Source organism: Ceratina calcarata, unplaced genomic scaffold, assembly GCF_001652005.2.
Source record: "Ceratina calcarata isolate Rehan_Ccalc_2016 unplaced genomic scaffold, ASM165200v1 scaffold453.2, whole genome shotgun sequence".
In the NCBI taxonomy this organism is placed as follows: Eukaryota; Metazoa; Arthropoda; class Insecta; order Hymenoptera; family Apidae; genus Ceratina; species Ceratina calcarata.
This window is the reverse complement of record NW_017169258.1, coordinates 2492-20143: the sequence shown is the minus strand read 5'-3', so window position 1 is coordinate 20143 and position 17652 is coordinate 2492. Positions and strand designations below refer to the sequence as shown.

The 17652-nt window shown below is 39.6% G+C and overlaps 3 protein-coding genes across 4 annotated transcripts; 2 read left to right on the top strand and 1 right to left on the bottom strand.

Annotated features, from left to right (window-relative positions):
• The first annotated feature begins 30 nt into the window (after positions 1 to 30).
• LOC108627280 (Kinesin-like protein at 61F) lies at positions 31 to 4685 on the top strand. 2 transcript variants are annotated; one of them, XM_026815484.1, is made up of 17 exons: positions 31 to 496; positions 580 to 727; positions 791 to 940; positions 1018 to 1178; positions 1246 to 1395; positions 1471 to 1707; positions 1786 to 2161; positions 2240 to 2511; positions 2580 to 2722; positions 2792 to 2910; positions 2985 to 3329; positions 3387 to 3614; positions 3681 to 3857; positions 3917 to 4133; positions 4200 to 4321; positions 4397 to 4487; positions 4550 to 4685. In XM_026815484.1, exons 1-16 carry the CDS (start codon positions 459 to 461, stop codon positions 4451 to 4453), a joined length of 2940 nt encoding a protein of 979 aa, XP_026671285.1. In that variant the 5' UTR covers positions 31 to 458; the 3' UTR covers positions 4454 to 4487; positions 4550 to 4685. The 2 variants fall into 2 exon arrangements, with proteins under 2 accessions (XP_026671285.1, XP_026671284.1); XM_026815483.1 differs by having other exon boundaries at positions 4397 to 4685.
• A 90-nt stretch (positions 4686 to 4775) lies between these two features.
• On the bottom strand, positions 4776 to 8237 carry LOC108627295 (mucolipin-3). Its single transcript, XM_018028478.2, has 4 exons — positions 8146 to 8237; positions 7789 to 8044; positions 7106 to 7385; positions 4776 to 7020 (listed from the first exon to the last, which is right to left on the bottom strand). Exons 2-4 carry the CDS (start codon positions 7926 to 7928, stop codon positions 5557 to 5559), a joined length of 1884 nt encoding a protein of 627 aa, XP_017883967.1. The 5' UTR covers positions 7929 to 8044; positions 8146 to 8237; the 3' UTR covers positions 4776 to 5556.
• Positions 8238 to 10625: 2388 nt separating this feature from the next.
• On the top strand, positions 10626 to 13557 carry Ktl (BTB/POZ domain-containing protein Ktl). Its single transcript, XM_026815485.1, has one exon. It carries the CDS (start codon positions 11107 to 11109, stop codon positions 11860 to 11862), a length of 756 nt encoding a protein of 251 aa, XP_026671286.1. The 5' UTR covers positions 10626 to 11106; the 3' UTR covers positions 11863 to 13557.
• The last annotated feature ends 4095 nt before the right edge of the window (positions 13558 to 17652 follow it).

Here is a 17652-nt window from a genome sequence, read left to right as displayed (position 1 = left end):
CTCTACACTTCTATCACTTATTATAGGTGCACTAACAATACGTTGTTTCGATTATTTCGAATCGTTCGTATTTAACTTCAAGCGATCTTACAGATTAGTTATTTGTTAATTTATAAATAATATTAATAATTATGACTTACCATATCGGGAAAGATAATTTATGTTATTTATTCACATATGATTTTTCACAATTTTGCAATAACAAACGAACCCAATGAAATGAGAAAAAAACCGGGATACATACAAACTCTTGTGATCATGCGCAGCATGTAAAGTGTGAGACCCCTGAAGGAAGCGACGTGAACTTAATTTCAGTTCAAATCTGGCATTCAACGGTCGCTATTGTACAGAGAACATGAGAAGCATCGAATCATAACATAATCAATCTGTTGAGTGCTAAGAGATCGAAAGTGAACAGAATATCTGATAAAAAATTAACGACGACACGCAATACAAAAATGGAAAAGCAACAGATACAAGTTTTCGTTCGCGTGAGGTAATCTCTGACGTGCAAACTGTTTATATGTTGAAGACGATTAAGAGGCAGTGTCACATTGATGTTGTTCTGTTTTACAATAGGCCAGTAAATGATGCCGAGAGAGCTGGTACGTCAATGATAGTTGTTGATACACCATCTAACAATGAGGTAGTTGTTCGTGAAAAACCTCATGATAAAATTGCAAAAAAATTCACTTTCAACAAAGTATTTGGGCCTAATTCGAAACAAGTACGTATTTCAATAAAAGCCATGTATCACAATAGAAATCTGATGGTTAATCAAATTTTTTAGACAGAAGTATACAATGCAGTTGTCAGTCCTTTACTTGAGGAAGTTCTGGGTGGATATAATTGCACGGTGTTTGCCTATGGGCAAACTGGTACTGGAAAAACTTTTACAATGGAAGGAACTGACACTGACCCATCAGTACACTGGCAAACGGTAGGTTTAACATCTTATTCCTGTCGTTACTGATTTTTAAATAAATAACGTATGGTAATGTGTTTTGTAAAACATAGGATACGAATGCTGGCATTATACCAAGAGCTTTGAGTCATTTATTTGATGAACTCCGTGTATTAGCAGTGGAGAGCTATTTTGTGAGGGTCAGCTTTTTAGAACTATATAATGAGGAAATTTTTGATTTGTTATCATCAAATGATGACAGTACTAAAATAAGGTAATAATATTTTGTATGCTCTTTTACACATACAATGTTTAATCAAATAAATGTAACGTTTCGAAAGGATATATGATGATCCGACAAAAAAGGGAGCTGTAATAATACATGGCTTAGAAGAAATGCCAATCTGTAATAAGAATGAAGTATTTAAAATCCTCCAGAAGGGATCAGAAAAAAGACGAACAGCACCTACGTTAATGAATGCACAGTCAAGGTTCATAGTGAATTTGTAATTTAAATAATTATTTATGTATTCAGTATTCCATTTAATATTTTATTTACATTGTAGTCGATCTCATACAATATTTTCTATTACTGTACATATAAAAGAAGCTACTACAAGTAGTGAAAATTTATTGAAGACGGGAAAATTAAATTTAGTTGACTTAGCTGGTAGCGAAAATGTTGGCAGATCTGGAGCTATCGACAGAACAGCCAGAGAAGCTGGCAACGTTAATCAATCTTTGTTAACTTTAGGACGAGTTATAACAGCGCTCGTAGAAAAAACCCCTCATATTCCTTATCGGTAATGTATGCAAACATAAGTTTCTGAATTGTGTTATAACAAAATATCTGAAATAAATAAATTATTTTTAATGTACAGAGAATCAAAGTTGACACGACTACTTCAAGAATCCTTGGGTGGATGCACAAGAACTTCTATAATTGCTACAATATCTCCTGCCAGTATTAATGTTGAAGAAACATTGTCGACTTTGAACTATGCTCACAGAGCAAAGAATATTACGAACCAGCCTGAGATCAATCATAAATTCTCCAAGAGGACTATGCTTCAAGAGTATACCGGAGAGATTGCGAGACTAAAAAAAGATTTACTAGCGTGTCGTGAACGAAACGGAGTTTATCTGACACAGAAAAGTTATAATGAAATGCAATCTCTCATAGAATTTCAAAATAAAGAGATAGAAGAGAAATTGATTCACATTAATGCACTTGAAACATCTATGAATACGAAAGAGGTAGCTATTTTGATTTTTCACAATGTCTGTTGCGTCTTACAGTTTCTTTCATATAATCTTGTCGTTTTTCCATTTCAGCAAATATTCAATGAATTGAAAACAAGAAACTCTGAACAAGCAAATGAATTATTACACGTCGATAAAAACTTGAAGGAGACAGTAGAAAATTTAGATCATTTATCATCATGTTTGTTAATGACGGAACAAGAGAGAGAAGAGCAAGAACATCTCGTCGAGAAACACGCGGCTACTGAAAACGTTCTGTACTCACAAGTACAAGAGGTGTTAAATGTTGCTGATACAGCTACTACAGATGTGCAGAAACTTCACGACAAAATTTACCGTAAAATGTAATGATCTAAGAGATAAACTGTATGTATATGTGAATTTGGAAGTTAAATATGTTTTATGATTGTAGGCAAATACAACAACAAAACAGCCGCCTTGGCCAGCAATTTAAAGCGAATATTAACGAACGATTAAAAGCGATCGAAAAAGATGAGCTTTTAATGAATATTGAAAATATGATGAAGTTTCATTCATTTATGAAAAATGATTTTAGTAAGTAGAGTTTTTAATCGAAATATATTCATCAGTTGAAGTAAAATATTTAATATCTTCCTGTTTTAGACGCGCGAATTCTTTCATTCGCAGAGGATATAGATAAAAATATTCAGTTTGTATCTGTGAAACTCATTGATCGCAAGAAATGTATGAAAGATCAATTAATGAAGTTCATAAGTGATTCTGTACGTAATAAAATAAATTTGATTTTATTTGTCATGGATTAAACTCCATAATAATACATATTATTTTTATATAGCATTTAAGGTATCAGCAGTTACTTGAAAATGAAGGGAAGACTACTGCCGATTTGACCGAGAAAAAACTTGATATATTAAATAATGTGTCACTTCTGATAGCAGAGAAAATCCATCAGTTAAAAGAAAACAAACTAGCCACGGATTTCTATGCTTTTAAAACTGACATTTCTAAAAAATATAACGATTTAATCGAATGTACAAAACGATTAACAGTACTGAGCTCTAAACGGTTGGTCGAAGACCGTGACCGTTCAATTAAAAATAAGGTTGAGATTCAAGAACTTGTCGAGCATATTAGACAAAGCCAGAAAGATATCTTAAACAAACAAAGGAATTTTGCGAAGGTTTGTTGTTACTTCAACAATTAAAAATATTCTGCTACTGATACTTTATATTTGTAGATGATGGAGGACTTACAACGTTGTTTCAATGAGATGCAGACAGAAGAAAACAAAATTCATTGTTTAACTCACGACACATTGAATAATATTGATGGAATTTCTGAAATTATGAATAAACAGATTTTAGATAACTACAACGTAAACACAGAAAGGGAAAATAGTTTACAAGAAACATTAGAAAATAATTTGGAAACAGTAAAACAAATCGTCAACGAAAAAACAGACAAGGTACTGAACATTATATTGCATTTATGAGAAAATTGCATAACAAAACAATTCGCTTTTTTTTTATAGGCTCAATTAGCGGCCGAAAATATAGCACAGTGTAAAATATTAATAAGTCAGTTCCAAGAAGATTTAACTAACAATTGTAATACATTCATAGAGTACAGAAACTCTGTGGAACGTAATATTACGGAAGTACAACAAAAAGCAAAAAAAAGTGAAAATCTTCTGTTATCAACTATCAATGTAAGTTATTTTAATTTATCACAGCTACAGGTTTATTTTACAGGTGATTCAATTTGCAGAATATCTACACAAAATTGTACACTATTGGTAACGAGCATAATAAATCTTTGGATCAATATAAAATAGGATTTATAGATGTACTAACGAAAATGAGTGAAGTATTTGAGGACGAAAACGATAGTCTTGCGAATGTAAATGATAATATTGTTGCAAACATGCAAACAATACATGAAGAGATCGACAAATTATTTACAGGCGATTATGACACTCCGACAGGTATCAAATATTGTGTTATGTTAAAATGCTAAAGGATTTATTCTAATTCTGATTCATATTAAATAGGTTCAACGCCTGTGAAAAGGAACTTTCAATATTCTAGGAAGCTCGTTAAAACTTCACCACAAGATCAAATTCTCAGAAGATTTAGAGAAACGCTTCATGAAATTGAACATACAGAGAACGAAGTAAGAATTTCGGGAAGAAACATTTCATTCTAAATTAAATAAATCGTTTTACTTATTCAACATGTTCTTTTCTAGCCGGAAGATATATTAAATAATGATACACCCACAAAATCAATTGAGGGTACAAGCTGAAAATTTACTTGGAGATATTATTGTAGAATTTAAGGTAATTTTTATATTCTTTGAGTTTAAACTGTAAATATATTATATTTTTTTAACTTTATACAGAAATAAAATCGTAACAATATAGAGATAAAATCAGCTAGAATCTTTCTGTCTATATGGAGGAATTGACACAGGCGTTGTCACTCTTTAGTAATCTCTCCTCAGTGATTGTAGACATCTTTTTATTTAAACGTTTAGCAGGGATCTTACGACTCATAAAACCTTAATGAATGATCCTTTAATGACTCATTGGGAGATAAAATTAATCGAACGCATGAGAAATAGACAGTTTAGGCGTTGAAAAAAATACGACTTTATTACATCGCGTTGCAAACATTTCTTTGGATAGCACATATGTTTACTGTGTTACTCGGCAGTAAAACACAATTTTTCCCCTTGAACACGTTAATATAAAGACAATATACAATTTACATTGTATAAAATAATATAATACATAAGTGTACATATTATAAATAAGTACATATAAGTTTATATACATACGTTACAAATTTTATGACTCACATTATTATTTTCGGATGTCTTATTACTATTATCAGTAATTCCTACTGTTGTTGCTAACGAGTCGAGTATGCTGGGTTTTATTAACATGTTAAAGAGATATCGGTTCCTATTTATGACTACCTATGGTACAAAACTGCATTACATAGCTCTGTCACGATTTGGCATGCTACAGTTTTGTTTGTACACGTAATTGATAAAAAAAGGGATACTTTTACGCGTTTTCTTTGTGCCATCAATATTTCCGACGGAAACGACCTTTTAGTATCACTTGATACTCGTAGAACATATTCCGTGTTGTTGTCACATATTTCTCGGATTTTACTTAAGATATTTTCTATTATTCTAAACGAAAAAGACAAAGCGAATCACTTATCGTTATTAACATTTGCATAAAATATAAAATTGGCAGCACCCGTTGGCAATACTAAAAATGCAACGATAGTTCGAATAAAAAATGAATACTTTACATGACATAATTGTCAGTATAATACAGAGTATCTGCCACGGAGCCATAGGTTCTATTTAATACATTATTCGCATTCAACGCACTATATACAGATTGCACTCCCGCACGGGTGTTCCGGCTTCGTTGAGAATTCTGTGCTTGAACCTGAGAATGACCCATAAAAGGGCCTTTTCCGACAGCAACAGAAGCGATCTATCAATTCTGATAAATCGCTTCTGTCGACGTCGTCTTTGTAAAGTCCACTGGACGCCTCGTCCGTGCACGCCGCAATAAACGTTTGCAAATCATTTTTCGGGAAACCGTCGCGATAATAAATCTTTATCGTGTCGTAAGCGTCCATTATCACAGAAATGAATAAACTCAGAACGACGTATATGTACAACGAGATGAACGTATACAAATAGATCCTCGAGTACCACCACAGCATCGACGACTTGAACGACGTTATCGTGAACGTGGCAAACAGTTCGTCGCCGTTAATAAGAGCGAACAGGCATTCGGAAGTAGTGGCGAGTGTGCGAAATTTGATATGATACGGTCCTAGGATTAGCCATCCGCAGAACGTGAAGCCGGCATAAATTAGGATCGCACATATTAAAAACCGTGCCACCTTCGGCGCCGCCTTTTTCAACGTTAAGATAACAACGTTGTACGTCTTGAAGAAGCCGAGGTATCGCAACACGCCGAACCAGACTAGCAAGTTCCCCGTGCCGAGGAATATGCTACAAACGTTCCAGTGATCGTTACCGAATTGTTTACGTTCAATCTGTTCCTTTATAGCCGAGCCCATGATGATTAAAACATCGTTCACGATGATCATGATGTACCACAAATTTAAAAACTCTAATCTCCCTTCGAGGCTCAACGTCTTCCCATACGTCTTATTGAAGAAATTCATCGTTTCGAATTTTAATAACTGCGCCCTGTACAATGCCCTCGAGCACAGAACGAGAGACACAGAACAAATGATGATCACAAGCAAGTTCAACAGCGTTCTTAAAGCAGACTCGATGTAACTATCCGTTATGTAACGCGTGTCACCTTTGCATTCTAATCTCTTTGGTTCTGCGTCTAACGAGAGCAACATTTGCCCGTCGAAGTCACGGTTATCGAAATTGATGACTATATTAAATTGATAACAATCGGGAGCAGTCATCGGTCCCGCCGCCTTCAAGTTAACCGTTTTCACGGCGAATAACAGATCAGCTTTAACGAGGGCCGAGAAATTCACGAGGATACTTTCCCGAGATAACAAAAGCTTCGAAGTACTGATCTCGGTGTAATTCTGACGAGTTATATTTATGCAGGTCTTCACGATCTGCTTATCGAACACGTAGCTCTCGTTAAAACCGAATATGATACCTTCTTTGTAATTGTATAAGCAAAGCGTGACCGGGGCTACCGAATTGTCTTCCGCGGTGTACGAATAAGACCCGATCGCGTTATTAAGATTATAGTAACCGTCTAAGGCGTGATCAATTGTTTGGTAAAAGTCATCTTGCTTGTAAATAGCCAATGGACCAGTCGCTGGCGGGTAAGCAGGTACCTGAAAGCAAAGTATAACCAGACTTAATACATTTTAAGAGTCCGACTGCATAATGTTTAATATGTACATAATATTAAATACGTACCTCTTGCGTGGCATCCCATCCTCTGAGGAATAAATGCGAGAAGGCGATGCGATTGTCCCAGGCGTAATTAACGTGCATGTAATCGCTATGCGCGAATAGACACAATTGTATTGTGACTAATACGATCTTAATAACTTGCACGAAGAACTTATATGGAAAACGCCGTTTCGCTTGCCATTTTTCTATGGGATTCATAAAAAAGAATTTCAATTTCCTACGCATCCTCTCCTCTAGATACGAATCCATATTGGAGACAGGCTGATCTCTCAACCGGTGGTGACTGCAAATGAGAACACGACATACAAATGTGAATATTTACTTAAACGAATGCGTTTACTATAACTACGAAATTCCGTCAGATCTATAATACAGATTGTACTGCTTTATCTCAAGCACTTTCGATTTTTTATCTGGTTCGTGACAACAAAATTGATTAGGAAAGATATACATAGTTTTCGATAATCATTTTGATTTAGCAATGAAAATTAACGAAATATTTGTGGGCGCATTTAAAGTGAAATAAATGTGACGCTGTTGTTAACAAAGGAAAACACAGCTGACACACAAGAATGCTTAACAATGATGGTAGATCATATGACTCAAGATAAAATAGGACTGGATTATCGTCGAATAGTTCACGGAATTGAGAGGAGATCAGTAAATAGTGCGATTATCTTACGAACTTTGAACCGATATTTTCGTTAAGCAGTTCGTGTTCGGTGGGTTGATCTTCTTCGCTGTCAGGCCCGTTGCTCCACGACTGATTCCTGAGGAGGTTACCCCTGGAGTCCTCCCTCAGATTCCTCTTATGTGGCTCCGTCATTCTCCTCGTCGACAGTTAAACGAACTCGGTCTATCGATGGAAACGATTTATCCCGCGGAATTGTCGTCCCAGTTCCCGACGGACGATGAAAGGCCGAGCTGTTCACATGCGTCGATCTGCGTGGCAATGCGAAAAAAATTACTGACACGAGCAACACCAGCCTCGGCCACGTGATCGCGTTCAATGAAACGGAGACGAGATAAAGCGCGGGACGTACTGGTTTGTAATATGCGTTGAAGAACAATTCCAGCGGTCTAACGATGCATCTAACAGCGTCCATCGCAGGCCATCCACTTCGCGTTCACGTATTCAGCTCGACTGATCGACACGCTACGTCGGCCATTGAGTCAACCAGCTGATCGCGGAGTGGGGGCAGTTAAATGGAGGCGAGGTGGAAGGAGGACTAATTGTTTTCGTGGTTAAGCAAGAGTAAACGTGTGATAAACAGTCGATTCTTAATGGATTTACGCTTGGTGAACGTTCACAGTGAAATAGTTTGTACATAAACAACGCACGTGTGGAATACTAAGGTAATTTCGTTTGTATAGACTATTAGTGCATTCCGATTCATTCCGCATGTAAACAAATCGAGTTTGAAAGTTCGCCGACTGACAATGAGATTTCATACATACAAATTTCTGAATTTACATATAAAAGAATATTGTCTTACAATCCTTGCTTATTTAGTGACGTTCTAATCTCGTATTATGTCATTCGGACCATGAATCATGGTTTTAAACGAGTACACGTGCATTCGATAAAAATTGAATCTCGATTTCGTCACAAATGAGTCCTTAACCCCTTAAGGACATGTTTTTACAAAACTCTGTGAAAATTTATGGAATTCTTGTATTTCGTATTTAATAAATAAGTAAGTGGGAAGATTTGAAGGTAAATTTGATATCGAAAACTGAGATGCTTGACGAATTAACAATTTTGATCAATTCCTTTACAATAATAGTAGTAAATTACAATTTTCTGACACTGTCCGCTTGGACGCACGTGCGGTGTATATAAATTATTCAATAATCGAGCGCAAGGATTCGTTATTGTTCCCGTACATCGATACGTAGGTATTCAAACGATAGCGAACAGGTGTCCATAGAACGAAGTTACGAATGCTATTCATATTTATTGAATTTATGTAGGTAGGAGAGTGGGACATTTCCCGTGGCTTGCAACAATGAGGGAGATTCGAACGCTGGTCAGAGGAGCTGTACGATAAATCGTCGGGGTACGGAACGGGCAGCGTTCAAAGGTAAGTGCATAACAATATTTGCGGCGTTCTTCATTCGCGACTGAAACAGGTTCGAGATTGGAAGTCGACGAACCGTGGACCGGAGGGCGAGGACAAATTGGATTGCCCGGCGACAGACAGGTGAAAAAAAGAATTTATTTCGCTGCGGCGATGGTAGGCAGGCGAATGGTCTGCGTGCTGGTATCGAATGATAGGGTAGTGTTGCGCGCGTTTCTCCGTTCGAGAATCGGCGCGCGTCCGCCGGAGCACCTTCTGCGCCAGCGTATCGGGGGTTCGCAACACACACGAGAGTGTGGTGCGTCCTCCCTCGCGCGCCAAGTGCCTAGGAGAGAAAGCGCAGCGACAAAGCCGAGCTAAGCTCTCGGCCTTTCCCGACCGACCGTAGGCGCAGTCTCTCGTCGTCAGTCTTTCCCGTCTCGAGTCACGAGACGGTACACTTCCGGCATTAGATCCACCTTGGAGCGTCGTCCGCCCTCGTCTCGCCGCCCTTAGCTCGTCCCTGGTCATCGACCTGTCACGTTGTCCGGTTCTCGTGATCCCGCCGTGTATCCGTGGTGATATCAGTGGCCGCTTCCGTTCGCGTGGTGCAAGATTCTTATCGACGCGCGGAATAACAAACACGGCCGCTTAGCACGTTTCCTCACACGCTCCTTTACCCTTTTGCTGGTAAACGCGCCTCGTGCTCCGCACTGTGTGCCGCCGTCGAGCCGCGCCGCGCGACTGTAAAACCGAGCCTGACAGAAGAGCGTGAGAAGCATATTCGTATTTAATAAATAAGTAAGTGGGAAGATTTGAAGGTAAATTTGATATCGAAAATTGAGATGCTTGACGAATTAACAATTTTGATCAATTCCTTTACAATAATAGTAGTAAATTACAATTTTCTGACACTGTCCGCTTGGACGCACGTGCGGTGTATATAAATTATTCAATAATCGAGCGCAAGGATTCGTTATTGTTCCCGTACATCGATACGTAGGTATTCAAACGATAGCGAACAGGTGTCCATAGAACGAAGTTACGAATGCTATTCATATTTATTGAATTTATGTAGGTAGGAGAGTGGGACATTTCCCGTGGCTTGCAACAATGAGGGAGATTCGAACGCTGGTCAGAGGAGCTGTACGATAAATCGTCGGGGTACGGAACGGGCAGCGTTCAAAGGTAAGTGCATAACAATATTTGCGGCGTTCTTCATTCGCGACTGAAACAGGTTCGAGATTGGAAGTCGACGAACCGTGGACCGGAGGGCGAGGACAAATTGGATTGCCCGGCGACAGACAGGTGAAAAAAAGAATTTATTTCGCTGCGGCGATGGTAGGCAGGCGAATGGTCTGCGTGCTGGTATCGAATGATAGGGTAGTGTTGCGCGCGTTTCTCCGTTCGAGAATCGGCGCGCGTCCGCCGGAGCACCTTCTGCGCCAGCGTATCGGGGGTTCGCAACACACACGAGAGTGTGGTGCGTCCTCCCTCGCGCGCCAAGTGCCTAGGAGAGAAAGCGCAGCGACAAAGCCGAGCTAAGCTCTCGGCCTTTCCCGACCGACCGTAGGCGCAGTCTCTCGTCGTCAGTCTTTCCCGTCTCGAGTCACGAGACGGTACACTTCCGGCATTAGATCCACCTTGGAGCGTCGTCCGCCCTCGTCTCGCCGCCCTTAGCTCGTCCCTGGTCATCGACCTGTCACGTTGTCCGGTTCTCGTGATCCCGCCGTGTATCCGTGGTGATATCAGTGGCCGCTTCCGTTCGCGTGGTGCAAGATTCTTATCGACGCGCGGAATAACAAACACGGCCGCTTAGCACGTTTCCTCACACGCTCCTTTACCCTTTTGCTGGTAAACGCGCCTCGTGCTCCGCACTGTGTGCCGCCGTCGAGCCGCGCCGCGCGACTGTAAAACCGAGCCTGACAGAAGAGCGTGAGAAGCATGGTGGATCAACAGCAGACGGAGCAGCAACAGGAAGCCGTGCCAAGCGTGGTGGAGCTGAACGTGGGCGGCGTATTTTATACCACCGCGCTCACCACCCTCACCCGGGAGGGCGATTCTCATCTCGCGGCTTTGTTCTCCGGTAAAATACCGGTGGAGAAGGACGCCAAGGGGAAATACTTTCTGGACCGCGACGGGGTACTCTTCCGCTACGTCCTCGATTTCCTTCGCAATCAGGCGCTCGTCCTGCCGGAAGGGTTCCGAGAGAAGGAACGGTTGAAGCAAGAGGCGAATTTCTACGGGCTACCAGGTCTGGAACGTGCCATTCTGGAGAACGGCGGCAAGTCTTCCGGTTCTACGACCTCGTCGGAGAAGAGAGCGCCCGGGTATATAACCGTCGGATATCGTGGCAGCTTTGCGTTCGGTCGCGAGGGTCTGCCGGACGTGAAGTTCCGGAAGCTATCGAGGATCCTCGTTGGTGGTCGCGTCACCCTTTGCAGAGACGTGTTCGGGGAAACTTTGAACGAGAGCCGCGACCCGGACCACGGCACCAGGGATCGTTACACCTCGAGATTCTTCCTAAAGCACAACTTCGTCGAGCAGGCTTTCGACATGCTTCAAGAACAAGGATTTAAACTGGTCGGTAGCTGCGGCTCAGGCACCGCCGGCAGCAATTCAGAACAGTTGAAGCCCGGAGTGGACTCTGAGGAGAATCGTTGGAATCATTACAACGTGTTCGTCTTCGTCCGGGAGTAAACAGAATTCATCGTTCTTCCTTGGTATGAATTAGATAATCAGTCGGATCTGTTACGAGTAATCGGTGTCCTTTCGACGCGATCCACGGTGATCCAACAGTTGTCGGCGTTCAAACGGAATCCTCGAATCGGGGAATTAGTTTATCGAAGACTTCTACTCACGGGACGAGATCGCAACCGGTAGGACAAAGAGTAGATGAATTTTCTTATCGTTACGACCATTTGCATGTACCGATCGAACTCATCTGAGCTGTCGAACGATGAACAAGTTCCACGGTCGTTCCTTAGACCGGGAAGATTCATCGAAAGACACGTAACATTGTCGGTAGTTGGACAATGCGCGTTTACGAATCGGAATTAATAGATCTGTCTCCGACACGAGTACTTGAATATCGGTCGGAACGGCGAAACAAAGCCAAGCTCATTCTGCTTAATTCCGCGGTAATTGGCCGCGATACGAACACCGAAGGGGAACAGAAACTTGGGAAACGATGAAGGAAACAACCGCTGGCTCGTCGGACCGACGTTTATTTCAACGTTTCACTAGCCGGAGAAGAGTGTGAAAATTTTATTGACCTGCCAGGCGAGAACCTCTGACGACCAAGAGAAAACGGAACATGTTGGACAATAGAAAATCAATATTTAATCGTCGGATTCAGACAAAAGTTTAAACGAGAGGTACTTCCGGTCTTTTTATCTTTTCTTCAGTAATCGTTGTTGCTGTTGTAATTCAATTCAGGCTCGCTGAACGTCAGAAGAATGCCAGCTGGATGATAATGCCGGAATTCTCAAACAATGAGAGAAGACGCAGGAACGTTCTTTCCCATTTTCCACCCGCTAATACACAGAAGAGAGAAGAGAAACTCGTATCGACTAATTAACACGCACGTTTGACAATGATTATTTAGAATGAACGGAGTGTTCATCTATTATTACTGTTCGTTAATCTGTACCAACGCACGCCGTCGAATCGGCGAACTGGAAGAAAGGAACGGAGGATGAATCAAGATCCAGCTTGAAACAACAAACGACCGGTCGACGGGCTTTCTCCGGGGGTCGAACTTGATACTGAACAGTTTGCTTGCATGCCACTGGAATGGGTCTCGGGTTTACCTATCGTGTAATGTAGATCGTGTGTACCTACGTATGTACAAGCTACCAACGACAGTGTTAGCACGTGTCAAGCGGCTCGAGTAACAACCACTCATTTATAACGCCTCTCTTTTCAATCGTTCTTAGTTTGACTCTTATCAGAGTTAAGCAGACGAGTGGCTTACGTTCTCGTGTTCAGAAAATCGTATGATTTGATGGATGGAAGTGATCGTTCGTCGTTTCTCAGGCTGTGTACAAAATCGTTTGATCTGTTTATGAAAATGGAAGTTTTAAATGTGAATGAGCTTCCTGTGCGACGGAAAGGGCGAAATAGCCGTCGCGTCGCTGCGACCACGGCTAGACGAGACCTGAATTTTCGCTGCTCCTCGGTTTTTCCTTTTTCTTTCATGAAAAGGAACTGTTTCTAGAATAGATAATACAGACGACTGTGTCGTTTGTGTTCTGTTGTGATTTTTGTATTCGTTATGTTGGTTCTAATTCAAAGGAACTATTCTGTTGACTTTTTAATATAGTATTTAATTAAGATTGTATGAGTTCTTATATAAAAACAAAAGGAATTAGGCAAAGGATGGAAATTTCAATAATTTCAAAAGCACTGTATAAAATTTTAGAAATTTTGCGTTGAATTCTCATGTCGAATGACAGAATTTTCATTTCATTTATAAAGAAATTATGCAACAATATAATTATAATTTTTGTTGAATTCTCATGCCGAATGACAGAATTTTCATTTCATTTATAAAGAAATTATGCAACAATGTAATTATTATTTTTTGTAAAAGTTCATTGCTTGAAATATTGGACATTTTTATTACATGTCTTAAGATTTTGGTAAATGGATGGCTCATGCAATCTTAAACCATCGACCTGAAATTATTATAAAATGCATAATTTTGTTCTTGTTTACTAATATATTTATGTGATAAATTTGGAAGGTTTATAAAATGCAGCATGAGAGAAGATGTATGGGAGATGTCGAAGATAGAAAGGAAAGTATATTAAAAAATGATATTAGTTTCACTTTTTACTGTTCACAGTGAAGCTAATTTCTATTGATGATATCAGTAATCAAGTTCGACGAGCAGCAAATTAGACGAGATTTAAATATTTACACGGTACTCTGGTTTATAAAAAAATATACGAGAATTAAACGAACGAGCTCGCCCGATGAATATTCAATTATTTAATGTATCGTACGGGATTCAATCTATCCGGTTACCTCGGGTTTGTTTTATTCCACACTTGAGAGTTTAACGCGCAGATCGAATTGATACAATTTTCAGACGGCCGTTTTTCTCCCGAGGAGACAATCTTATCGTCGATTCACGCGGACATAGATTCCCTTCTTCCGGTACACTAGTTCTTATTAGATTCCAAATAGAATTATGTACGACGTCACGTTGCATTCGCTCCGAATCGTTCATGGACGCAAATCCCCCGAGGTGGCAAACGTGAAATTGTAAATTCGGCTACCACCGAGTAAATTCAGATATCGTCGACACCGATAGGATAAAAACTGTACGTCGATTCCCGTGAATATTAATTCGTCGTCGACATTGTCTCCGCGTTACTAAGAATAGCGATCTTCCATTTTTACACGTCTTCAGTTATTTTCACTTGAATCATTTTTGGGTGCTTTTCCCTTTTCTAGATTCTGCCTATCTTCGAACCGATCGGATTTATCGATGTGTAAAGCAACCCGGGAGTGGTGGTTTGTTAAAGGCGATACTTCTCACCGGGAACACTGAAATTCGGTTGGGACAAAGCTGACCTTTTGCGCTTTGTCAATTGCACGGTTCATTGATAACTCGGACGTGTCAAAGGACGTACGGACGGACGTTCCAGCCCCCGGGATACGTTTCAATTTCGGGAAAACAACTGACTATGTAAAACACACGTTGCTACCTCGCGGAGAGCCGCGTGCATTATTCCATAGAAATCCCCAGTGTCGCTCGCAGGCGGGATATATTTTTTCTTTTTTTTTTTGTTTTTTGTTTTTGGGAAATCGATGGAGTGGCACACCGGCGACTGGTTCGACGAGACTTGTTTTCTGAGAATGGCCTTTTTCAGTGCGCAGCATTTTTCGTCGTCAGTTCCACCCCCCCTCGGCAAACGTATGCATGCAGTCTCGCGTATCGTCGCCGATCTCCCGTCTGATTCATCGGTAGGAAGCTTAGAACGATATCTAGTTAAATAGCGACAGAGGCGAACCGCGAAATGGACGTTCCTTGAAATATTTCATTGTCTAACTACGACTACGGGTACTTTCATAGGTTACTTATCGTAAGTAGAAGGGCGTCTGTGCGTTTGGCAATTCCGATTTCGTACAACAGAGTACAAAACGTGCACAGAACATGCGAATATATACATAAACTAAAATATATGTTCTAACGTTTAGGGGAACAATCTGAAAAAAAAAACTGTATTTAGAATTCACTTTAGTTCTGCGTCCATAGTCGAATGATTAAAACACGTTTTTCACTTATCAGAGTTGAATATCTGAGGTGTCTTTAAGGAGGCTGGGTAGAACAATTGCAGGGCAGGCGGTGAGAGGGGTAGTCCTATGCTTATACATGGGTGCTCTATCGTGATACCAACTTTAGATAAAACAATTTGAATTCGTTAAATATCGTATTTATCAATGAATTTACAAAGAAATTAGTATCAAATAACTTTTTTTAGTGTTAAGAATATAAACACGTCCTCGCGATAGACATAAAAGTTAATATTATTGAATTAAAAATATGTTTCATTGAGTTGGATCAGTTATACGTGAGAATCCTATTAATATCTTCCCTTTTCGTTCAATTATCTAAACAATTACATTGTAAATTCGCATTTTTCTTCTTTCAAATTGTTAAAAAATGTTCGAATATTCTATTACACTTTAACTCTTAACGATGTTACCATTTTTAAAAACTGTATTTTAGAATAATGACAAGATTTCTTGTATCTCCCATAAGAGCTCGTGTATAAGGATATAAGTTTGACATAGATTTATTTACAAACTACGTTGTCAATCGTTCTGAAACTTTCACACAATATTTTTCATGCTTCTACTAGTAGATTAAAATAATTTTCAAAACGATTTTATCATATTCATTCGAGTACCCAACCTCCTTAATATCAGAGACAGTAGATTGTTTTGTACGAGAAATAAATGAATGCCATTTTAATGGCCATACATTTTACTTGTTCAGAAAATGTACAGCTAGTAACAATGAAATTGAGCCAGTTATGTGCATGTGTTAGTTTTCCCTAGGAGACAAAATTCAATATAATCAATATTTTTCATGCTTCTACTAGTAGATTAAAATAATTTTCAAAACGATTTTATCATATTCATTCCAGTACCCAACCTCCTTAAAGTTCGACGGACAGACAGGATGGATGAAATGAAATTTCAGAAAGCTCGGTGGTCACGTGCTTCACACGGTATTCCGCGAGTCATGCAAATCCGATTGGTATTTCGTGCCGAGATAACTTCGAACGAGTCCTCGATTCCTCGAGTGTCTCGGTATCGGCTATTCCAGTCGTTTCTTTCGAGCCTCTTTTGCAAATCTTTCGATCGACGATGTTGCAGGGATGATGATTGCTCGAAGGGAACGCTTGGGTCAAGGGATAGGACATAAATTTGTTCGCCGTAGGAAATGAGTCTCGAACAAGCGAATTCAGAGACTGAATAAATGGATCAGGACTCGATTCTTCATGCGTAGATCATTGGAATGGATTTGTGTAACCAGCATAAGACTCGTTTGTATCTTTGACGAATTAGCACGTTGACACGCAATCGTCGGACAAGTTTTTCGATCGTGGCGAAGTGAATCATATTATAATTCACTGAATACTGAATAAAACTGGTAACTTGGTAAGGGCAGAGGAATTGAGAAACATTCTATCAATTCCATGTATTCATTTAATTAATCAAAGTGATTGTATTGTTCAGAGTGAGAAGTTGTAAATGTTTCTAGACTCTACCTCGTGCACGAGACGTCATATCCTCATTATTTCCGGCTATGTATTAATGTTAACGAAGGAGAGATCAGTTTCACGGATGTCTGTTCGTTCGACGCGCCCGCAGCTTTTTAAAGGGTGTTATAATATGGCGTGGTGAGAGACGATATACTGCACTGTGACGATACCGAATCATTGTACATGTATATACATAAATCGAGAGAGGAAAAATAAAGGAATGATACGACCAGCGAGTGGAATTATTTTTCCTCCGGGTTCGTTCCTTGCCTTTTTTGTCACGGTTGAATATAATCCGGCTCGTGGGGTGGAATACGAAAACGCGACACGTCTGTGAAGCAATTTAAAAGAATATTAAACTCTGTTGTATTTTAACTTCAATTATTTTGGCCAATTTTTTACAATTCATTTCGTTGAAATATGTTATTGCAAGATTTATTCTGAAGGTTGGTTGGAAAGTTGGTTGGAAAAATCGTCGTGGAAATGAGGCATACTTTTATGAGTTGAATGTGTTTTAACTCCAATTGTTTTGGGTAATCATTTACAATTTATTTGGTTTTTCTGAAGTATGTTGTGAGGGAATAATTCTAATATGGTTTGAAAGATTATTGGAATAGTGGATTTGTAATACTGGATTCTTAATTGGTCAATATTAGAGAAATTAATTCGATTTTATTTTAAATTTAGGCACTCTGACTTTCTATAG

Coding starts and splice junctions, on each gene's coding strand:
- LOC108627280 (XM_026815484.1), top strand. CDS start 459: ATGGAAAAGCAACAGATACAAGTTTTCGTTCGCGTGAG. Junction 2,911..2,984: donor TGAAGTTCATAAGTGATTCT/GTACGTAATAAA, acceptor ATTTTTATATAG/CATTTAAGGTATCAGCAGTT. Junction 4,322..4,396: donor TTGAACATACAGAGAACGAA/GTAAGAATTTCG, acceptor GTTCTTTTCTAG/CCGGAAGATATATTAAATAA.
- Ktl (XM_026815485.1), top strand. CDS start 11,107: ATGGTGGATCAACAGCAGACGGAGCAGCAACAGGAAGCCGTGCCAAGC.
- LOC108627295 (XM_018028478.2), bottom strand. CDS start 7,928: ATGACGGAGCCACATAAGAGGAATCTGAGGGAGGACTCCAGGGGTAAC. Junction 7,386..7,788: donor AACGAAAATATCGGTTCAAA/GTTCGTAAGATA, acceptor TCTCATTTGCAG/TCACCACCGGTTGAGAGATC. Junction 7,021..7,105: donor GATGGGATGCCACGCAAGAG/GTACGTATTTAA, acceptor CTTTGCTTTCAG/GTACCTGCTTACCCGCCAGC.